This window comes from Zeus faber (assembly GCF_960531495.2).
Source record: "Zeus faber genome assembly, chromosome: 1".
Classification (NCBI taxonomy): Eukaryota; Metazoa; Chordata; class Actinopteri; order Zeiformes; family Zeidae; genus Zeus; species Zeus faber.
Window position 1 is genome coordinate 55059534 of NC_137193.1, and position 22846 is coordinate 55082379.

General features: G+C 40.3%; 1 protein-coding gene across 1 annotated transcript in view; it reads right to left on the bottom strand.

The window, feature by feature from the left end:
- The window catches only part of rab6ba (RAB6B, member RAS oncogene family a), a 55146-nt gene that overhangs the window by 18845 nt on the left and 13455 nt on the right, over positions 1-22846 (bottom strand). The window contains exons 2-4 of the mRNA XM_080016571.1: positions 12000-12058; positions 3655-3708; positions 2914-3019 (exon numbers count right to left, since the gene is read on the bottom strand). Of these exons, the coding sequence (XP_079872697.1) occupies positions 2914-3019; positions 3655-3708; positions 12000-12058 (219 nt within the window). The remainder of the gene's footprint in view (positions 1-2913; positions 3020-3654; positions 3709-11999; positions 12059-22846) is intronic.

Here is a 22846-nt window from a genome sequence, read left to right on the forward strand (position 1 = left end):
TCTTTCCTTGCAAATCAAACCATGCAATTCATTGGTCCTTGACCTGGAAACTCTCAGAGAAAGCCAAAAATTCTGACAATACGACCGAGCCCAGCACGGTTGCGCTGTGTTGTATTTTCTTTTTCCTTTGCTGCCGTTTCACCTTGCCACGCTCATTAATTATGCATGGATCTTGGCATGCACACGAAAGGTCATATCACATTCCCTGACCGGGGAACTGATGAGCAGAAAACACACAGGACAAACATTTCTAAGGAAAAAGCAACTGACAACGGACTGATGACGAAGACTTCAAATAAAATGGGTTATAAAATACAACAATAATGTAAACTTGCCTTGGTTCATTTACAGTACGTGGAAATAGAGCAGATTTATGCCACAGATTTGCACAGTCAACAACATGCATAATAATTAATTATTATTATTATTATTATTATTATTATTAATAATAATAATAATAATAACAATAATGTTTTTTTTCTTAGCAAAGAGAGACGTTGTTATAAAAACCCACATAAGGCCTCCACGGGCTGATTTCCACGCAGTGTGTTAAATGTTTCTAATTGTGTTAGTGTTAGTCTGTGTTATGTTTTACCTAAAAACGGGTTGGCACCAACAACCTCACGGCTCCACAGACTAAAACGAAAGCTGAGAACAAGCCTAAAAAGAGAGTAACAACGCTTCATACGAGGTCTTACAGATCGCCAGCGCCTCCTTCTTACATGCAGAACCTGAAAGTAGTCTCAAATAAAACCTTAAGTATTTGCGGATCTCATTTAGACGGTTAATGAAATTTAGGGGGGTCCCCGCTTCTTCTCAGAGAGAGTGGAAGATCATTCTATGATGTGTGTGTTTTTTTCTTCCTTGTCCTTAACATCATTTGAAGCCTGGGTAGACGGTGTATCAAATCTAATCTGATTGCAGAGAAGATGTTTCTTTTTCTATAAGAATAATGGAGAGGATATTAGTGGAATCTCATCTTGGACGCGGTCCATATCGGCCATCTTGAAGTCATCCTGCTTCGTTATTAAGAACAGCACGAGTGAACGGCCCGCGGCGGGGGAGACGATGAGGCCGTCCCTCCAGATCTCCAGCAGCAGAACACATGATTGGCTCATCTTCCACCGAGAATGATGAGTTAATATTGGCAGGTACACAGAGGGAATGAAACAGTGAAGATGTTATCTGCTGCCTGTGTGTGTGTGTGTGTGTGTGTGTGTGTGTGTGTGTGTGTGTGTGTGTATGTGTGTGTTATGCTGTATAATAGGATTTAGAAACCTCCGTTTCTGTCTTCATGGTTCTTTCTTTATTAGCGTGTCTCTGTTTGTCTGCCCACCCCGCCCTCCACCCTCCAAACATTTTTCGTTGCAACAGTCAACAAAAATATCCCGATATTTTTGTTGACTGTTGAAAGGAAAAATGTTTGATTTTGCGGCGGCTTTATCAAAACTTGCAGCGCAATTTGCCTACTTTTGTTGTTGTGGGGGTTTTTTTCTGTTAAATTACAGGAATTGGAAAAATTGCAAATAATTTTTTTATTTAAGTACTACAAATTAAGAGTCATATGACTTTTACGATAATACCAGCGTTAGAGTATTCAGATTACTTATAATATTCATAATAACTATAATAAGTAATGTAATGCATTTCAAGCAATCAGTAATCCGTTACTGTTCAAATTAATTTCCCTGTTCCATTTGTTGCCACAAAAAAAAAAAAAAAGTTAAATCCTGGATACATTTGCATCAGGGCTTCTGTCAGAAAAGGTTGGTGCCGGTGTTTATTGAGCTTAAAACCAATTGATAGGAAGGCTATATAAAGAATTACATCATCAAGGCATGTACATTTCTAATATTTTTTATTAAAAAGTAGTCTACTTTTGCTTATACATTATATTCCAAATAAAATAAGTCCCGTCAATATTGACAGGACTTATTTTAAAAGGAAATAAATAATAAAGTTTGTGGTGTTGGCCGTCTTTGGCAGCACGTCTCGTTGTCATATTTTCCACAATTACCGTCTGCTTTGGTTGAGAACTTAAATATAAGAAACCCCCCCGCCAAACTATGGATTTACGTATGTGTCCCTGCTGTCAACGCTGCATCATCTTTCTGCTTCTCCTCTGAGTTTTGGATGCTGCAGCCCTGTCTCCAGTGCTGGTGTGTTTACAGTGTGTTTGTATGTGCGACCTACCCATGAAGGAGGGGGCGGGGCTTCTTTCTATAGCAAATAACTTGATTGGTTTAGAGGTGAAAGGTCAGCTTGAGATCGTCCAAATTGATTGGCTTTGCGTTTACGCGCTTGTGTAACTCAGCTAGAGAGACAGTGGAGAGGACAGCCCTTACGTTGTGGGTTAGGGTTAGGGTTAGGTAAAGGGACAAGAACACCACAGTGAAATGGCAGTTTTTTATTTTGGTAACGCAGAAGTACTCTAATGAGAAAGTTTTCTGAGTAGGTAATGCTGTAACTTAACCAGTTACTTTTTAATGGCAGTAATCTGAATGTCAATGTTACCCAACACTTGATAATAGGCATTCTGTGTATTACCGAAACAACTAGTGCTAATCTTTTTTAATTTTGTAACTATAAAGACCATGGGCTTAAAGGCAAAAAAACAAAACTAAAAATACTGTGCTGTTTAAGTCCACAAAATAAACGTACAATTAACCATTATCACCGCATGAGTGTAGTACTGTAGAAATTGTGCAGAAGCAGGCAGTGACAAAGGCTCGATCTTCCCAGCTAAGATTTGGCCATTTACTGCAAAAAAAAAGTCTTGGTCCATTTTTGCAAAAATGCAAGCTCTTAAGATTAGTTGAATTTGCATCAATTATTGCAATTGCAACATCTCTAAAGGACTTAATATTTTGTGTCCCTGAAGTTGTAGTCAGCTACACGGACGGGAACGCTCACTTGTGATGTCGTAGACGACCACGGCGACGGTGGAGTCCCGGATGTAGCTGGGGATGAGGCTCCTGAAGCGCTCCTGTCCTGCCGTGTCCCACAGCTGCAGCCGAACCTGCAGTGCAGACCCACAGAGCCGAGGTTATACAGCACACAAAACACCCACACACACTATGTAACTACAACATAATTAACAGTAACAATTTGATAACATGTCAGGGATGACTACTGGTTCTTTTATAAGATATTGACACACAAGAGAAACAATCAATAATGATGTGGATATTAGAACAAAGCAGGTTGAGGCTGATTGGAGCACCTAGAAACAGTCTATGATGTTCTGAAAACTGCATTACTTCACACACACACACACACACACACACACACACACACACACACACACACACACACACACACACACACACACACACACACACACACACACACATAAACACACACATACACACACATGTATTTGCCACGCGTAGGTTTTTTAACGCAGCTGGCGATGTAACAGAAGGCCCCCCACGCTGAGACTTTCAAGGTCATTCTGCTGCATGAGAGATTTTTTCCAGGAAAAGAAACAGGAACGCAGAAAGGCTTGATTGTATAAATTTACATATTTTAACCCGCGCTTGTTCCATCTGACATGCTGAAATGTTTTGTCATACGGGGTCCAATTCAAAGCATTATGCGATGAACATTTAGGACTTTTTGTGATGTGTGATGGGGTTGTAATTGGATGCTCACCGTTCGGTCTTCCAAGTACATCGTTTTCGACAGGAAGTCAATTCCGATTGTTGCCTGTGGAAAGAAGGTAGGCAGCTGTTAAAACTCATTAGATAGATAGATAGATAGATAGATAGATAGATAGATAGATAGATAGATAGATAGATAGATAGACAGATAGACAGATAGACAGATAGACAGATAGATAGATAGATAGATAGATAGATAGATAGATAGTGGAAACACATTACAGGCACCAAAGTATTCAGCTGCTGTATGTGAATATATTATGGCTGACCACCTCCAGCTATTTGGTGGTGTGCAGTGGCCCCCAAGTGGCAAAGTGATTAATAGTTAAATGTCACCATTATTTAATTGACAAGATGTTATCACTATTAGAGACTTTACAATAATGACCTCATAGTTTCACTGTTATCTCTTCATTATAGCATAGACAGGTACTGAGATTTGGACTGAATCATATCCAACAGTAGAAACCTTTTCAGATTTGGGGTCCCTGGGAGAAAAATCTTTTAAAAAATGGGATCCGTGGCCTAATGCTATTCAAATTGACGGTCCCTGATATGAAAAAGGTTGAGAATCTCTGTCTTAGTGGGTAATGCAGCCCCTTGTAATAATTAATATTATTTATTTATTAAAGTTGTGGCAAGTCTAAAATTCACATGAATATCAGAAATCGTCTGGAGTGTAATGATTCATTCTGATTTTAGTACTACTACTGAGTATATGTAGCAGTTCCCCTACCACACATCACCCAACTGGCTTTTCCCGGGCTCCCCGACACAGGGACGCAGGCAAGGATGGTGAAGAACAAACCGGTTTATTGACAAGATGTGACATGCCAGGAGCAGATGAAACAATGTCATGACAAGAGCTCTCCTTCCCACGTGTGTGTGGGGATGGGTGATTTAACCCGTGCTCATCGATTGCTCTGATGAGCAATAGGTGCACAGCCACCCGATCCCGGACCTAGACCCAAGACAGGTGTGGCTGCTTAAATCACACCACCCCCACACCACAGTCTGGCATGAAGACATGACGATAACATGAACTATCATTAACCACTTCCTCCAACCACATTTTCACCAAAACACCCAGCAGATTGAACAAATGATTCAGTTCTGATAGTTTTCTAAACAAAGACACATTTTTCTGTTAGTTAAAAATGATGCATAGCAGCTCACAGGGGAGTAACATAATAGGTCTTTTCGTCTGAAAAACACATATTCTGAATGTTTTTAAACAACAGGTTCAGACCGAGATGAGACGGCTCAACATACCGCTGATGCTGCTCGAAAAATTTGGATTTTAGTTACAGGCACGGAAATGTTTTAGGTTTAGAGTTTGTTTTTTTTAAATAACAGAGCTGCTGTAGATTCCCCTTCTGGTTCGTTGATTAAATATAGAATCCCACACAGAGAGCTATACATGGAAAAATTTGATGCGGAGGAATTATTCATATTCCCGTTAAATATTAACCAGCTCGCACAGTTAAATAACGTGGAACAGCCTGGTGGACCGCTCAACTGTGACTCGCGGGGAGGGGAGACTCGGTTTGCACAGAAATAATGTTTTGGGTTTTTGTTATATACAGCAATAAAATAATTTCACACATGACAATAAAACGAGTCCGTTTTCAAGGGCGTGTACTGTAGAAATGTGTTGTAGAGATTTCGGATTCAGAATCTCTGCCTTGAGGCAGCAGACGTTATGATGCTCAATGTACCATTAATTCATTAAAGGTTGGCGCAAAACTCTCATGAACCATTGTTTTTGTTTTATTATTAAAAAAAATTGTGCTGGAGGCCATTTCTTATTTTTTTCCCATAAATTGCATATTGAATCCCGACTGTTGTATTGTTTTTAAGCTGCAAAACAAATTGCCTCAATGAGTAAAATGACGTTTTTCTAATGTAATAAGGCCTCAAGAAATTACGTTTATAGCCAAGCGTGGAACGCTGGTAAACACTACTGTCTGGAAAAAAACCCACAAAATATTAATATAAGATAAAAAGCCATTTCGGCCACTTAGCAGTGACCATTGTGATTTAGAACACAAGATGGACGATCTCCATACGTGACAAATTTGGTTTAGACAACATGGTGGTAATGGCTTAGTCTCCTTAAACTGAATTACTTCTCTGCATTTACAGCAAAACAGTTTTTATAGAAATGTTACTGCACTGCAGTGCAAAAATGAATTTTTTGCTTTCAAGTCCTTCTTTAAGCACTATTTTTTAATTTTCAAGGACTTCACATAAAACAAACAATCAATTTTAAATGTGATCTCTATGAATTAAAATCTAATCTTATCTTAGTCTCACTGTCTATTATTTATATTAGTATTTATATTATATGTATATACTGTATATCTCTGTATATATATATATATATATATATCTGTATATCTCATATCTGTTAGTTGCATTGCTATCTACTATTAAGTGTCTATTTCCAACCATGCTGGATTAAATGTACATTTCCCTGGCATCATCCATGTCGTCAAAGCGTTTCTGGAATTTTTTTTATTATGCAACATTATATGACTTTTCAAACCCTTCAGCACAAAAGGGGCTATTTTCAAAGTATTCCAGTGCTTACATTTTTTTAGGACAAAATTCAAGCACCTCAAGGACCTGGTAAGAACTCTGATCCAACAAAACTCAAAACCAATATCTCCCAATTGTTGTACTTATATTATAGCAGTGGAAAAAACTATTCACCTGTATGAAGCTGTCAGCAGGCACAACATCAAACACTCACACGTCTAGAAAGCAATTGAGGACATTTATACAGCCAGCGGTGGGACAATTCTTTTACCCCATGGGCCCGGCACTTTATTGTGTGTAGACCTTTTGGGAAAAGGTCAGGGGGAGAAAACGCCGCCAAGTATTTGGTGACCACCAGTCAGAACTGATGGTGTTTCAATCAGCCCCAAATAAGGCTGAATTAACCGATACACTGACTCCAGTGAGTGTCCAAAAATAAAGATATACAAATAATATACATGGTATGAATGACACTAAGAAAATATATCTAAAAGAGGGGCAGGTGTGATAACTGATCTCTCCTGTGATGTTGTCGTAAATCCTTCCATTGACTTTTAGACTTCTTTTAAATTTGTGGAGTTCTCAACATATAGGATGAGTGGCATCTCCTTGGCCCCGGCGCCGTCACAGCCAAGTGGCCAGGCCTGACTGACAGTTCCCGCTCTGCTGGCGCACGCTGAGCCTTTTAGCGGCACGGGGCCCTGACTCCGTCTCTTTTCGGCTGGGCGGCTGCTTGATGGGACTCTGCTGCTTTAGAGGAACCAAATCTATTTCGACTCACTCCCCCTCCTCTACCCGACTGGAGCTCCAGCCATGTTCTCTTTCATCTTTCTCACGGTCCATGCAATCCATGGATAGGTGTACTGCTTGTACCACTTTGGAAGGTCACGCAGACTCGGTCTCTCTAGACGTGAGTTTAAAAAATACAAAAAAAGTGGCTGTTTGAACTTAATGACTCTGATTTGTGTTCAATGTGGAGCACAGCTTGGCGTGACATTCACTCACATACACATTTCACTGTCATTACTGGGGCTATTCAGATGCCGTTCCAGTTCTAAGCAGCGGAATAAACTAAATAAAGTGATGCAGGCACTTATAATGAAAACGTAAAAAGGTAAAAAAAAATATCCCAGATGAAATAGATTGACGCACTACCTGTCACTGAAGAAGTGACATGCACCCCACATGCACCACAACAAACAAAAAAAGAGAGAGAGAATAATTGAAAGCGAGAAAAAGAGGGCATTGGAGAGATTGAGCGATAGGGAGATAGAAAGCAAAATTTGGCTTTGATCCGCATCCGCAAAGATAAGTCTACACTTTTAACAAAATCATTAATCCACCATCTACCGTAATAAACCCCCAAAACAAAGGACAAAACTGAGCAAAGGAATGATGTGGTGGTTTCTTGGGCCTCTGTATTCATACCTGGCTTTGTCTAAATTTAAAAACAACCTCATTTTAATCTGTCTATGGACTGTTATAACTATTTGGAATGGTTGCTTTTATAATTATATTGGCAGCAATTATCATCAGAAGTCACAGAGCCAATGAGGAGGTTAATAAAGCGTCAGATTGTTTGAATCTGGGTTTAAACGCGGCCTCTTCACTGCGAGGAAGGAAGCAGGTGGACACCAAAGGAGGGTGATGATGATAGGGAGCTTTATGTCCTTGTGGCCGTTAAAGCCGTGAAAATGGCCATTTGCCTGGAGAACCGCATACCCCCCAATTCTGCTGGAAATCGACAGCGCTCAGGGCGTGTGTTGGTTTTCATGGCCGTCATTTATTCTGACATATTCAGGCTGAAATACAGCAGCGGCCTTGGAGCCGGAAAGGCTCCCTGGGGCCTGAATATCTGGTGAAATACAGAGACCCACATTCAAATTATTAAGAATGGACGACGTCTGTGTCCACCACAAATGATACATACATTTTTAACCTTCCTTTTGTGTACAGTATCAACTTATTATGTTTTATGCGTTAGTGATATTTAAGCTCAAAATTGGACTATCTTGTGGTCCTGACCTGCACAGGGTGATTTATTCGTCACAGTCTTTAAAATCCTTCAGGTGGTCTTTATGCGCTGGCGTGCCGTGTTGAACTAAAACGTTGAACAGACGTTGTTTAACCTCTCAGGCTGAGGGTGTCAGGCTTTATGTACGTTGTCATTACAGCCATTCTGTCAGCTTTTAACATCCTTTCAGACCAATTCTTGAAGCGTTTACTGCTCTGGCGTGGGTGGGAAATAGATTTTACATTAGTGCGACACTCGCGCCTTTGTGCGTGATTGTCTAGACAACGACATCACCAATCAGTCATTAACAGATTAAAAAAACCCAACAAAAAAAAACAGCGTAATCAAACAGGGAAGATCCTTACATTGGGCTCATGCTAATTTCTTAGCAATGAAATAGATTTATTTTATTTCTCATCCCAGAAAGGAGTAATAGTCGGGAATTCTCGGTAAACATTGTGATCACCTCAACGCCCCACACGCAGACACACACACCCCTAACTGCAGAGAATTTCCATTGAAGCTCGCCTAAAAATAAACCACTTTAAGGTGTTTTTTTTTGAGGTTTAGAAGATTGTACAAGAGAAATGCAGCAGCTTTGGCGACAACAAAAGCCCCATGTACCTGAACAGGCAGAGCAACGTGTCCGACTGTAATTATTCGCAGCTTATGAACACTGGGTTATACTGTAAGAGGATAGGATGGCAATTGTGTAAAAACAGCTCCAAAGTGCCACGAGAAACCATTTAATCCACGCACAATGCACCATCCAAATCTCATTAGTGAGAGCAGAGCAGTATTTTACAGAACATCGATGAATGAACTCGGCTGCTTTCTTACTTTGGGGAAAAGCAATATACAGCAAGATGAAGATTTTTTTTTTTGCACAGGGCTAACACTTAATTAATTGAATTTAAAATACAATGACTTTCATTTAATATATAAACAAATGAACAGAAGAAGAAATGCATAGCTAATTGCAATTTAAGGACTACAGACTTTAAAAAAAGTCTTGAATGCTTGTCATGTTATTACGTCCAAACATACGTATATACTAGAGATGCACCGATCTAGTGTTTTTCAGTTACAATCCAATTCATACCTGACGATACCGATTCCGATACCAGAGCTCTTTTTCCTTCTTATTATTAGTGTTGTTTAGGGCTGCAGATATTCCTCTATCCCTCTCGCGTTAAGCACCGTTATGCAGCGATCTTTACTCCAAACAAAGCAGATAAAAACTCTAGATGTATTTAACTTACTCCATTTCCTGCTGGTGCTCCGCTGTGGAGAGGATCGCAGATCGCTTTGGGAAAAAAATTCCGCCCGCGTTCTCACGGCCCGGTAGCAAATGCTCCACGGCCCGGTAGCAAATGCTCCACGGCCCGGCATGATCGGCGAGCTGGGTGGGAACCTCTGCACTGCAGGATATTCTGTTGGTCGGGTTTTTTTTCCCCACTTTCATCGCCACATCTTAAAGTCAAAGGCGCACTCTCCTTTGTACACACAGTGAAACGCCGGAGGAGAGAGAGACGCGCCACTGGGCTCGTGCGTCTCCCTCCCGCCGACACGACTTCTCACACGTGTTACCGGGAATATTTCTCTCAAATGTGCGTTCACTGTGCATCAAACTGGACGAACTTAGATTGAACTTTATTGCTTATCGTATCTTAATTGAACCACTATCGTTAGCTAAAGCATTAGCTGTTTACTCAATTATTTATTTATTAAAATAATAATAATAATAATAATAATAATAATAATAAAATACACAATCCTATGACAATTTCAGCATTTCAGCACGAGTGTTTGTAGAGTTGAGATCTTGAAGAGGCAGGCCATTCAATTTGCAAAAAAAAACGGCGGGTTCATGGGCCAGCACAAGCTATGACACACACACACACACACACACACACACACACACACACACACACACACACACACACACACACACACACACACACACACACACACACACACACACACACACTTTACTTTAATTGTGCTGAAAACCGGGACATCCGACAGATATTTTTCGGCACACGGAATGCACAGCTCGAAACCGGGACGTCTGGTGACCGTATACAGTATATACTTGTATATCAACCCTCTGTGAGAACACAACGGAGAGAACAATACAGGGAGATGTAAGTAGGGAGAGCTTAGAACAAGATTTTCGGAAACACTCAAAGCCTTGTTGCTATCACTGTTTCAAAACACACCAGATTAGAGTCCCAGAACCGAATCCATGACGAAACAAGGATCTGGAGAAACCTTTGAACCCTGGGCCTGTCGGTGGCTCTCTCAGCCACTTTTACAAGCTCTGATTATTAGTTTAAGTCAGAATTGCTCCCTTTTTTTGGGATCATTAAACTGGCTTGATGGGATAGCCGAACAGAGAATAACCAGAGATTTTATACAATGTCACAGAAGTGATGGATTTCAAATTATCCATGCATCATTTTTGGGGTTTTGGGTTAAAAAGGGTTAAAACTGATAACATGTAGAATTTAATGCTCCTAAAACTGTCCTCACTTCTCCGACACTGCAATCAGGGAGATCCATAAAGAAATAAATGAAGGCTCCTAATCCTATTATATAACACGTGCACGCTGTTTACCCAATTATTTATTTATTAAAATAATAATAACAAAATACACAATCCGATGACAATTTCAGCATTTCAGCACGAGTGTTTGTAGAGTTGAGATCCTGAAGAGGCAGGCCATTAAATTTGCAAAAAAAAACCGGCGGGTTCATGGGCCAGCACAAGCTATGACACACACACACACACACACACACACACACACACACACACACACACACACACACACACACACACACACACACACACACACACACACACACACACACACAAATGCATACAAAAGATATATGCAGTGTACAGGGCATAATGGTCCGTAATGGCTTTCTATTTTATAACTTTTTCTTATTATCACATAACTAGCTACATTTTGCTGAAATGTAATAATAGCTTTATTAAAAAACACTTTTGTGCCTGATGCTGCTATTTATATAGAACCACCAGAAGTAATATCCTGTGCATTGGAAGGAAATATGATTATGCTGCATTGGAGAAAAGGACGCGAAATAGTCTCAGCCCAACAGCCTGAGGACCCAGAGTCCTCGCAATCTAAAACCGCTTCAAGGTGTGTTGAAAAGGTGTGTTTTAAATCCGTGTCACACGTACAAAACACACTCCGACACACAAAAGGGACACCCAGAGTGCAACTATTCACATTCTCACGGCTCCATTTTCCCCCATTTCTCTTGTTTTTCTCCGCTCTGTGACAACAAGCTGCTTAGCCGCAAGAGAGCATGTGTTACAGTCATTATTCTACAGCTAAGGGGCATGGTTAGGCACGCAGCAAAGCCACTAGCAAACTAAAGCACACTCAAATATACATTTTTACAACATTAACATCTTGGTTATTAACAACTTGGTGCATAAATATAGATTTCAAATTGATGTGCGATCAAAGGTGTGGTAGATCAATACTATATAACAGATTCAAACGTAGTTCAGCCAATCAGAGTTTATGAACCAAACCATCCATTTTATAAGACGCTACAACCAAAGTAGTCATATCCAAATGCATTTTAGGAGCTGCTCATTGGATATTCCAACACATGCTGCTCTTTCCTGTGTTCTTCTTTCTCCCTCAGATCAATGAATGGCTGTATGTTTCACTATAGGGGGGTAAAGAAAAGCACACTGCGCCAAAGACAGGCAGAGGTGTTTTTTTTTTTCTACCACCTACCTGGTACGTGTTGTCAAAGCTGTCGTACATGAACCGTGTGATCAGAGACGTCTTTCCCACTGCAAGAGAAGAGAGAGAGAGGGAGAGAGAGAGAGATGAGAGGCAATAAGTGACTTGAGTGTGGTGGAAGGGAAAGGAGTCTCACCGTGGTGCTACAGGGGAACGGCCGTCGCGATGGCTACCAGGGGAGCTCATTACCGGGTGGGAGGGTTATCCCAAAGTCATCAACGATATCAGGCCAACAGGTAATTACACTGCCACACCAGCTGGCATTAGGTATATCCTGAAAACACTTAAATTGGTCATTTAGCATGTTCCACGGAGAGAGCAGGAGAGAGGAGATGAGATGCATGGAAATGTCCTGGTACCTGTCAATGGGGAGCCCAGGGGGAAAAGGTAAGGACATTTTCGATCCACCTTCATCTGATGCGATCACACAATTAATTCACAGCTGAGGCTTATTTACATATTTATTTAGATAGCGGTGCTAAATCAGGAGAATTCGATTAAACAAGCTTTTCTATGGGATATTTTCTTTGTTTGCGTTAATCTGAAAGTTTGTACAGCCGCTTAGAAACTAGTAATTGAAAATAGCTGGGCAATTAAGATTTAGGTTTAATTTGTGTGCATGAGGCGGGAGTTTCACTTCAGTTTTCAATCTTATGGAGTAATTGGACTAATATGCGTCACATATCCCACAACATAATTTCAGCAGGTTGTTTTTCTCTCAAAGAGATATGCACAGAAATCCACAGTACATAAACGCCACTTTTCATTTTCCTTGTTATATCGGGAAGGCATGATGAGGAGTCAACAAGTTTTTATGTGCGTGCAACACAGTATTTTGTGTCAACCGCACACAAAATGTGTGCCTAAACTACGAGGGATCCTTCATGTTTTTTTGTGCTTTTTAACTTTTTCTTCAATGGCTCATTGCCATTCACACAGTCTCGACATTTGGATCCAAGACCTTTATTTGACCGAACAGAAGTGGCAGAAATACAGTGAGAAAATGACCGGCTATTTTAAGATCTGTTCAATACTTAATGTAGCGTTTTATGGATCTTAAGCCTTATTCCATTCTGGTTAATGGCTTTGACAAAAGACTGATGGCTCAATGAAGTGGAACTCGTAAACTCGTGGAGAGAGGTTTTCTTCTCTGTGCTTTCACTGAGCGGCACGTTGATTCCAGCAAAAGGAAAAGGAGTCATCACCAGCACATCCTCCCTATATTAGCAGCACCCCAGATGGCGAGCGGAGAACCCAACCAGTATCAAATATCCTTCTCTGAAATTCGAGTGGCAAAGTGGTTTGGTTTCAGCTAATCAAGTTAAATCCTCCTTAGAGCCATCGATAACATCTACTGCAAAAGTGCTTACTACAACATAATATATCGCGTTTACAGTAGTACTGATCCCCCTTCCCTGAAGAACCTGGCACCTATAAGCGTGGTGTCTCTGCCTCAATTTCTATAGTTTAGGTGGAAGAAACAAGCAACGACGAAGATTATACCTTCCAAACTGATAAATATTCATTACAATAAACACAAAACTCGCGACAAAAAGACAGAAGCCAAATAACTGAAACTAATACAGTAAATTTGTTTGATTCTCATCTTGTATATGTATAATATGTCCATATTTTTGCTCGAGACGCCCACTTGCTCAAAGCCACTATGGTGGCATTAAAACTTTATCGCACCTTAATTCCCGTTCACATTCTCCTCCCTTCTTCAATCTGAGTCATCGTCTCGAGGGGAGCTGAGCCGGTGGGCGTGGAGGGGCAGCGGAGACACAGAGCGCTGTTCGATGGAGAGGACCTCTCAGCTCCAGTGCTTAACTCTGAGCGTGAGAAGGCCCATTTACGGAGCACATCGGGATGTGAATTCTCATCCAGCATCCTCACCGCTGACTCACTCCCCTCAGCCACTCGGCAACCTCAGACAGACCCGTACAGGCCCATACAAAACAACGCACTCAACACGCTGACAGTCGCCGCTGAAAACCTTTCTCAGAAAAGACTGACACACTGAAAGAATTTCTACAGACGTCTACGTAAAAAACGCAGGGTCATTCTACTGGGATTTCCAAATTATTAACACCGAAGAGATGTGTGTAGAGCCGGCTCTGTTTAATACAAATCAATAGCTTTAAGGACTTAGACGAAGGACTCAGGAATGTGGACAAACAATGCCATTCTAACAAGAGTTAAGGCTCCCAAGGCTTCCCCCCCTGTGCCTTGCATTGTTAGTGCTTCTGTCCAAGTATCTCATTATACCTGGGACAAGAAACGCACGCCGGTATTTAGAATGAGCCTCAATCACTGAGCAGGGTGATCGTTCTGAGCTATGTGAAAGTGAAGCATAAAGGTAAGCGTTAGCACGACACTCACCTCCCCTGCACCAGAGCTGTGAGCCTAGTGAAAAAGGGAGCTGCTGTGATACATGACGGGGGCCTCTGAAACATCATGTCCTCCTTTATGACCAAATGAATGAGCGGGGGGGGGGGGGGACAGTTACGATGTGGACGTCAAAAGAGTGACAGCTCATGGCAGACCCTCATCTACAAGCAAGACTAGGTGGCGAGCTGGTGACATAAATGCCCTGTATCAAGTCAGTAAGTGCGGCGCTGCAGGTATAGGAGCTCCGTAAAGGACGAGTCTGACATTTAACAAGAGACTTAAACCCTTATTCAGTGAAATGCAAGATTCTTTAACATTTTATCTTCTTGATTGATTTCGAAGAAGGGTGGAGACATAGCCTTCACAGGTTTGCAGATTTTTTTTTTTTTAATCAAAACACAGTGTCCACTAGTCCAAAAATAGTGGCATAGTGATAGTGATAAGGCAAGAGAGTGAGGTTTTCCATCCACCAAAGTTGGATGCTATGTGTACACATCACCAACACCAACCAACAATACCCAACTGAATGACCCCTTGAGGTAGGTTGGACTAAACCAAACTACAGGGTCGTTTCTTTTAAATACTCAAAAATCATTAGAATAAATAACTGTATTTCCATAAAACCTATACCACAAATGAATATTTTACATAATAATGAATAATTAGATAAATAGAAAAAAAAAAAAAAAAAAACATAGAAAATATAATCATACGCCGCTACCATACAAATAACTGCACCCCCCTTTAATAATGCAATGTGAACTGTAAAAAGGGTCCCAAGCCCCCAGGGACCATCAAAGAATTCTGAAAATAAATATATCACAATTTAAGTCCTCTTATTCACACAGAAACCACAATTTTGATATGGCACCAGTGTTGAGGAGTTGTCTTTCCTCCCCAAAGTTGTATCCCGTCATACACTTGACAACAAAGGGTAGCAAAACCATCGGTATATAATAATCTTACTCAAACTCATCTCAAGACCCTCGGAAAACCTGGGTGGAGAACATCTTGTTCATTGATGTGGGGGGGGGGGGGTGGGGGGGCATTGAGAAGGGTCCTTACACCTGCCATCGACAGTCTGTATCACAGCAAACGGGTGACGTCACCCTCGCTGACCACGGCAGCCTGATGGGTGGCCGACTCAACCAACCTGTTCTGCTTGTACCATCACCGAGTCCTCTCGTTCTGTCAGTTTTGTTTTCCTTTTATTTAATCACAAAACAAACCCTTGCACGCGTATGGTACGTCTCTACGTAATTACCCGCATAATACTTTTTTTTCTTTTCTTTGGATAAGTGGCATCAAGTGACACAATTCAGCGGTGAAATGCTCATCCATTCCAAGTATCGCTGTTGACTACGTTACGATGCTGACCACATGAAGCTACACTCTTTGTAGCCCGAATGATATAGACAGCGTAGCCAAAAGCCACATACCTCGTGTATTGCTTGGTATATTCCTGCCTGGTGGCTTTCCAATCGCAGCTTGACGTCTGTGCTTGTTGTGTCGAAGGCTCCGCAGCGTGACATAGCATCGCTAAAGGCCAATTAAAAACGAAGGAACAGCTGCTGCGATAGAAGCCGCTAACTAGAGAGAGTGGAGCAGTCAGGAGAAACCTAATGTATGTATCACCCGCATTTCACAGCCCTCAGTGACAGCCACAGAGTATGCACGGTGCACTGCAGTATATTTAAGGGAAGCCTTAAAGGATTTCTTTTTTTGAAGTTTTGAATAACAGCTTGAATCGCCGTAGCGCGGGGCCATGTGTGATTTAGGTTCACCGTAGATTATGTTTCAGTGCTTGAGCTGAATTAAGCTCTCTTCCATTATAACTGAAGGGTCTCATACAGTGCCCGCTGAATTATCATGACAAAACATCAACATGTATCTATCCACCTATGTATGTGTGCACCACCCTTGCATAGCTATGTTATCAACTATGTTACCATGTCATGTACTATGTTACTATGTCATGTACCATGTTATGTACTATGTTACTATGCTATGTACTATATTATGTACTATGATAATGTTATGTACTATGTTATGTACTATGTTACTATGTTATGTACAATGTGATGTACTATGTTACAATTTTCTGTACTTTGATACTATGTTATGTACAATGTGATGTACTATGTTATGTTATGTACTATGTCACTATGTTATGTACTATGTCACTGTTATGTACTATGTCCCTATGTTATGTACTATGTCACTATGTTACATACTATGTACTATGTTACTATCTGATCTAATATGTTACTATGTTATGTACTACGTTATGTACAATGGTACTATGTTATGTACTATGTAAATATTATGTACTAGGTTACTATGTGATGTACTATGTCACTATTTATGTACTATGTTATGTTACTATGTGATGTACTATGCTACTATGTTATGTACTATGTTAATATGTTATGTACTGTGTTACTATTTTATGTACACTGTTTACTATGTTGTGTACTATCTGATGTACTATGTTACCATGTTATGTACTATGTTACGATGTTATGGACTATGTTATGTACAATGTGATGTACTATGTTACTATGTTATGTACTATGTCACTGTTATGTACTATGTCCCTATGTTATGTACTATGTCACTATGTTACGTACTATGTTATGTACTATGTTACTATCTGATCTACTATGTTACTATCTGATCTACTACGTTACTATGTTATGTACTATGTTATGTACAATGGTACTATGTTATGTACTTTGTAAATGTTATGTACTAGGTTACTATGTTATGTACTATGTCACTATTGATGTACTATATTATGTTACTATGTGATGTACTATGCTACTATGTTATGTACTATGTTAATATGTTATGTATTGTGTTAATATGTAATGTACTGTGTTACTATGTTATGTACTGTGTTACTATGTTATGTACACTGTTTACTATGTTATGTACTATGTGATGTACTATGTTTACATGTTATGTACTATGTTACTATGCTATGGACTATGTTAATATGTTGTGTTCTATTTTACCATGTTATGTACAACGTGATGTACTATGTTATGTACTATGTTACTATGGAAAACAAGGTTCAGAGTGAAAGTGACACTGGTTAACTGCACCTGTGCCTGCTTTGGACAGGAAAAAACCCAACTACACAGTCTCCTATTGACTAAATTTGGTCTCAGAAAGTTGAATATGTCATAAACCGTTATCCAAACCCTTCCTTCCAACCTTCCAGCAACACAATAGGTGTTCTAAGAAATAGAGTATACTCTAAGTAGTGTAGTATGTGTGTGTCTAGTCTTCACGCAAATCACAGTTGCATTGCTAGATTCAAAGGACACTTTGATGCCCTCCCCAAACCTTCAACCCTCAAACTTCCTTATGACTATGAGGGAAAATAAACAAAGTCAAAACTACTAATTATCCATAGAACTGTTGTAATGAAGTAATATTTCAATTCAAGAAAAGGATAAGGTACGAAACATCAAAGGTCATGCAGGTCAACAAGACGTTGACTATTAATATTCAGTTCAGTCTCTGTAAACACAGTTCTAATCATAGTAAAATACTTGCTGTCTTTTCCACAAAGATTAGCTGGGACAGTTCGCCTGTCAATCAGTCTGATAATCTCAAACTCCACACAGAGGATTCTCTTCACAGGTGGCTGGGCCCAACCAGAGACCACAATCTACAGCATCCCTGGAGTTTATGCAGACAAAATGCGTCTCGTTCAGTACTCCATCACTGTTACCATGGAGAACGTGGAGGAGCTTCAGGGACAGCAGGGATTGGCGTTTCCGTTATCTGGTAACTGCCGGTTTTTGACTGGGAAAATCTGTTGAAGTCCGATATATTTAAATCGCTCCGGTCATAATGTCCAGTGAAAATAATTCCCTCTCAGCAAAATTTGAATTAGTGCTGGCTAAAACAATAATTATCGCCATATTTTTTTCCTCAATGTTGAAATAAAACAGACCTTGATCATTTTGATGAAAAATTCCACAGAACCTTACATTTCTGCGCTCGGCAAGTTGCAATGGAAAGCAAGCCAATCAGTTTGGACGATCTAAAGCTGAGCTTTCACCTCTGAAGAATCATGTTTGCTGATGTAAAAATAAGCCCCGCCCCCTTTCACGTGGACAGGTTGTAAACACAGTACACACACGGAGCGGAGACAGAGCCGCAGCGTCTAGAACTCTGAGGAGAAGCAGAAAGATGATGTGACGTTGGGACACATACATCCATGGTTTGGAGGTTTTTTTGGATTTTTTTGATTTCAAGTAGTAATATTCATAATATTTATTTATTTTTAAAATAGCGTTAACTGACAGGACTTATTTTATTTGCAATATTCAATAAAATAAATATCTATCTAATCGACATGCCTCGATGATGTCATTCTCTGTGTAGACTGATTATCAATTGTTTAAGCTCAATAAACACAGATAATATTTGACGGGAATCCCTAATTTTTCCGGGAAATTGAAATCTCCCAGGACACGTGGACCAGCACCAATTGTTTCAAACGGAAACTCTGGCAGGGACCACATGGCCCTGCTCCTGCCCAAATTAGTCTGGGCTTGATGACTGAAGGCTACTTGGTGAACCATGTGAAAAAAAATGCACTGGTGACAGGAGCACTGAATGCAAGTCCATCGTCTTTGACACTCTGATGGTCAAATACAACCTCAACTTGAATAGACCCCCAAGCTCAGGTTTCAGCAATCACGTGACCCATCCCTGCCTGCCCTGTGCCCTCCTACTGGCCATCAGAGGTGTGAGTGGCAGCAGTCCAACCAATGACATCGAGATGTACATTGTCCAAGCAGACCTCAGGGTTAATGGGGCCTCATTCATGAATATGTGCAGAGAAATGCGCTTACTTTGTGCGGGATACGTAAAGCCAGAACCTGATTCAAGTTGCATGCATACTGACCATATTTGTTCTTAAACAGGTGCGTATCTTGATAAAACAGATCCAGCGATCTCTCTCGATGCACTCTTCTGAAGCTGCATGTCAATATCCATAAACATATCCGTAAAGTGAAATAATCCATTGTCAAACTTGGTCGGTGATAAATATGACTGCCTTATAGCCGGCTTGTTTAAAGTTAACCAACTATACATACAATGGAGTTCATTTAAGGACACTAGACTTAAACATATAGAAAAACACACAAGTGACACACTGAAGTGAAACATTTCCCATGGCATGCATGTATCTACCCAGTGCCAAGAAGCCAGGTAAAGCCACTGCTGGGTGGTCACTTGGGGTAAGGCATCATGCAATACCCTCGGGAAAATGACAGCCAATCAGAGCATGCTGACGCTTCCTGGGCCCGAATCCCACTCACCAGGAGGAGGATAAAAATAAACGGTAGATGCCTTCCCTTGCCTTGCCTTTGCACGACACAGGGATGACAGTTCGGCACAATGCACACTAGGAAGAGTACAGGAAATCTAATATTAATCAGCAGATGCAGGAAGACGAAGTGGATATTTATGACCACACAGATTTGGAAGAGAGAGCGTCCAGGAGGACTGATATTGACTCTTTATCTGTGAGGTTATTCATAGTCGAAGCACAGTCAAGGTTGGCACACACATCTTATAGGAAGGACATGCACCAGATGGCCTCTAAATGAATTCAAGTTCATTAGAATTTTTCATTTCCACCCTTATTTTCTACTTACATTACATGTTGTTGATCTATAAATATGATTTCCAAGAGAGAGATTCTCCTGAGCGTTCTGTTCGCATCCACGTTAGGAAATCGAGGTCAAATTCATTCAGTTGTCCAAACAGTTTCAGCATAATCTACAGTCCAGCAAAACCAGACGCAATGCCAAGGCATTCTGTCCCAGCAAATTATAGCAATAGATTAATACATTTGAAAATTATAATTGTGATGGTATAATATGCATCAGCATGACAGCACTTGTTTCCATCTGTCCTCTACTGAATCTTTGCTCAATCGGTTCTATGGAGATACTGTACTTTTTCCTCATCACTCACAGCCATTAGTAGTATTTCCACATTTCAAAAATTTAATTATAGATGTATATTTTCCTTACCTTGATATAAGTCTGAATAGCGCCACTCCCTTGCATTACTAATTTAGAGTTACAAAACACAACTTAGCTAAACTGAACAAATTTCTCTGCCTATTAGTCGACACAATTGGGCTCGTAAATAAAAATGTATTAATTAAAATACCAGGCCTTGCTGTGCTGCTTGGCTCTGTGTGACTTTGTCACCTTGAATTTTTCATTGCAAAAAAAATAAAATAAAAAATAAATGTAACATATCCCGTAAGTGGAGTTTCTGTGGCCAGCAGCCTTTTGTGCCCAGTATAGAAAGCTACTTCTCTCTTCCGAGACACTGTGCTTCTCGGGTAGGTTTGATTTAGGTGAAGTTTAGAGAAAGATATCTTTCTGCCAAAGCCACAGGGGATCATCAGAAAGCGTTTTAGTGCAGCATCTGAGAAAATAGGGGATGGAGCAGTGCTTTATATAAAAAAACCTTTAAGGGAGCCTATTTCAATCTCCTTAAGAGTCTGGCTCAATATGTTACTTTACTGTATAAGTAACTGATGAGGAAACTGGGGACAGAAGTACTCACATAGACTATTGCCTGACTCCACTAAACTGAAACTGTAAAGTCATGTGCATATGGACAACAACAATGATTGTCTAATAAAAGGTATATAACACCTGGACCACCACCCCAGCCCCCCTTACTTCATTTTTTTCTGGGGTGTCAGTGCACGTATTTATGTGGTATCCGTTGACACATTATTTATGATTACCACTCTCAATGGATCTGGACCAAAAACAGCCATGTGCATTCCAGGCAAACTCCCAAATACCATTACAAGCAATGCAGTAGTGGATACTTCAACCTGCAGGGAAGCCAAACCTAAAACAAAATGCCGTTTTTGAGTTTGAGACCTTCCTGACTACAGGAGGGCAATGCCAAATGACTGAAAAGCTTTGTTGTCTTTCACAGAGAAACGTAGCTATGGGTGTGGCCTTTCTGAAAGCATTTCAAGGGCATTTTAAGTGCTCGGAAACAAAAACAAAACTGCTGTTCTTGTGAACGGTGGCCATGCATTTGAAATTGGCATCTCGCATCAGGTTCAGAATCAGAACCGGTATTATTTCGCCGGGTACATTTACAGTACGTATAAAAGGTTATTCTCGGAGGTTAATCTCTTCCGTCTTCCAAGGGGATTTCTGTAGGCCCTCTCATCACAAAATGACGATATATGATCAACCTATATGATAACTTCTCCAGTAAAAAAACAGAGAAATCTAAAAAAACAGTCACTACAGGTTATTGTGACTAACGTGCACATTTTTTCAACCCAGGCTATTTTTGGTGGTTAAATTAAGGAATTAAAGTACTTTTAGTTTTCGATGAATTGAATACATACTTTTTTTTTTTTAATTGTTTTTTTTAGCTGATTGATTGATTCACTTCATAAATATCAGAAAAATAATCAATATTATCAATATTGAAGAACAATGAAAATACAGTATCTGCACATTATTCGATCAAACGTGTGACGACAATCAATTTGATGAAGTAGTGAAGAGGAAACGGCATGACGTGTGTGACATGAGTTATACCTGTGGAGGCAGTGCAAGATGAACTCTTTTCAGGGCACATTCTTTTACCAAGATCTCTGAATAATGGATGAGCCATGCTTTCAATTTCAACAAAGGCTGAGTCTCCCCCGCACAAAAAAAACAAAACAAAAAAAACCAAAACACTTAAACGCCATTTCTTCAGCTCTTATGCAGTCTAATGAGGCATTTTGCCACTCACAAAGGCAACACACATATACAGACTGTACACACTGACACGTACTGTACACCGAGGTGTGACACCAGGTTTGATATATGCGACTCGCGGCTACAGCGATTGCCTTGGGAGCGGAGACAGAAGTTATATGTCTGTCATTTGAGGGCAGAGGGCTTGAGAAAAGGCCAGCTTGACGCTTTAATGTTTAAATTAGATTTCGCTCTTACAAGGCTGTTGGAAGCTGCAGAAATAAAAACCTGCATGCCCACGCCCACCCTGTTCAGGAGATCATGAATGGTCTTGATCTTGACAGTAAATGCAGCTTGAAGATGCAAGATAATTATTACCACCGTAACACTCACAGACTCAGGCTAATTGGGCAATAGTCTGCTTCAATTTAAAGAATAAACAGCAAAACTCTCAATCCTAGACACAGATATTGATCAGCATTAGTGGAAAAAAACCTATACAGAGGTAAATGTAGGAGCAACAAGCCAGCAGATTATCAATGTACTTCACGAGGTGTCTGCAATAATTACCATTGGTCAGTTTATACTGAAATGAGTGATTAGAACTACAGAGACAAAGATATTCACTCTAACACCTCGGCAATATCATTTCTCTATGCAACTATTTATTAGAATAATTAA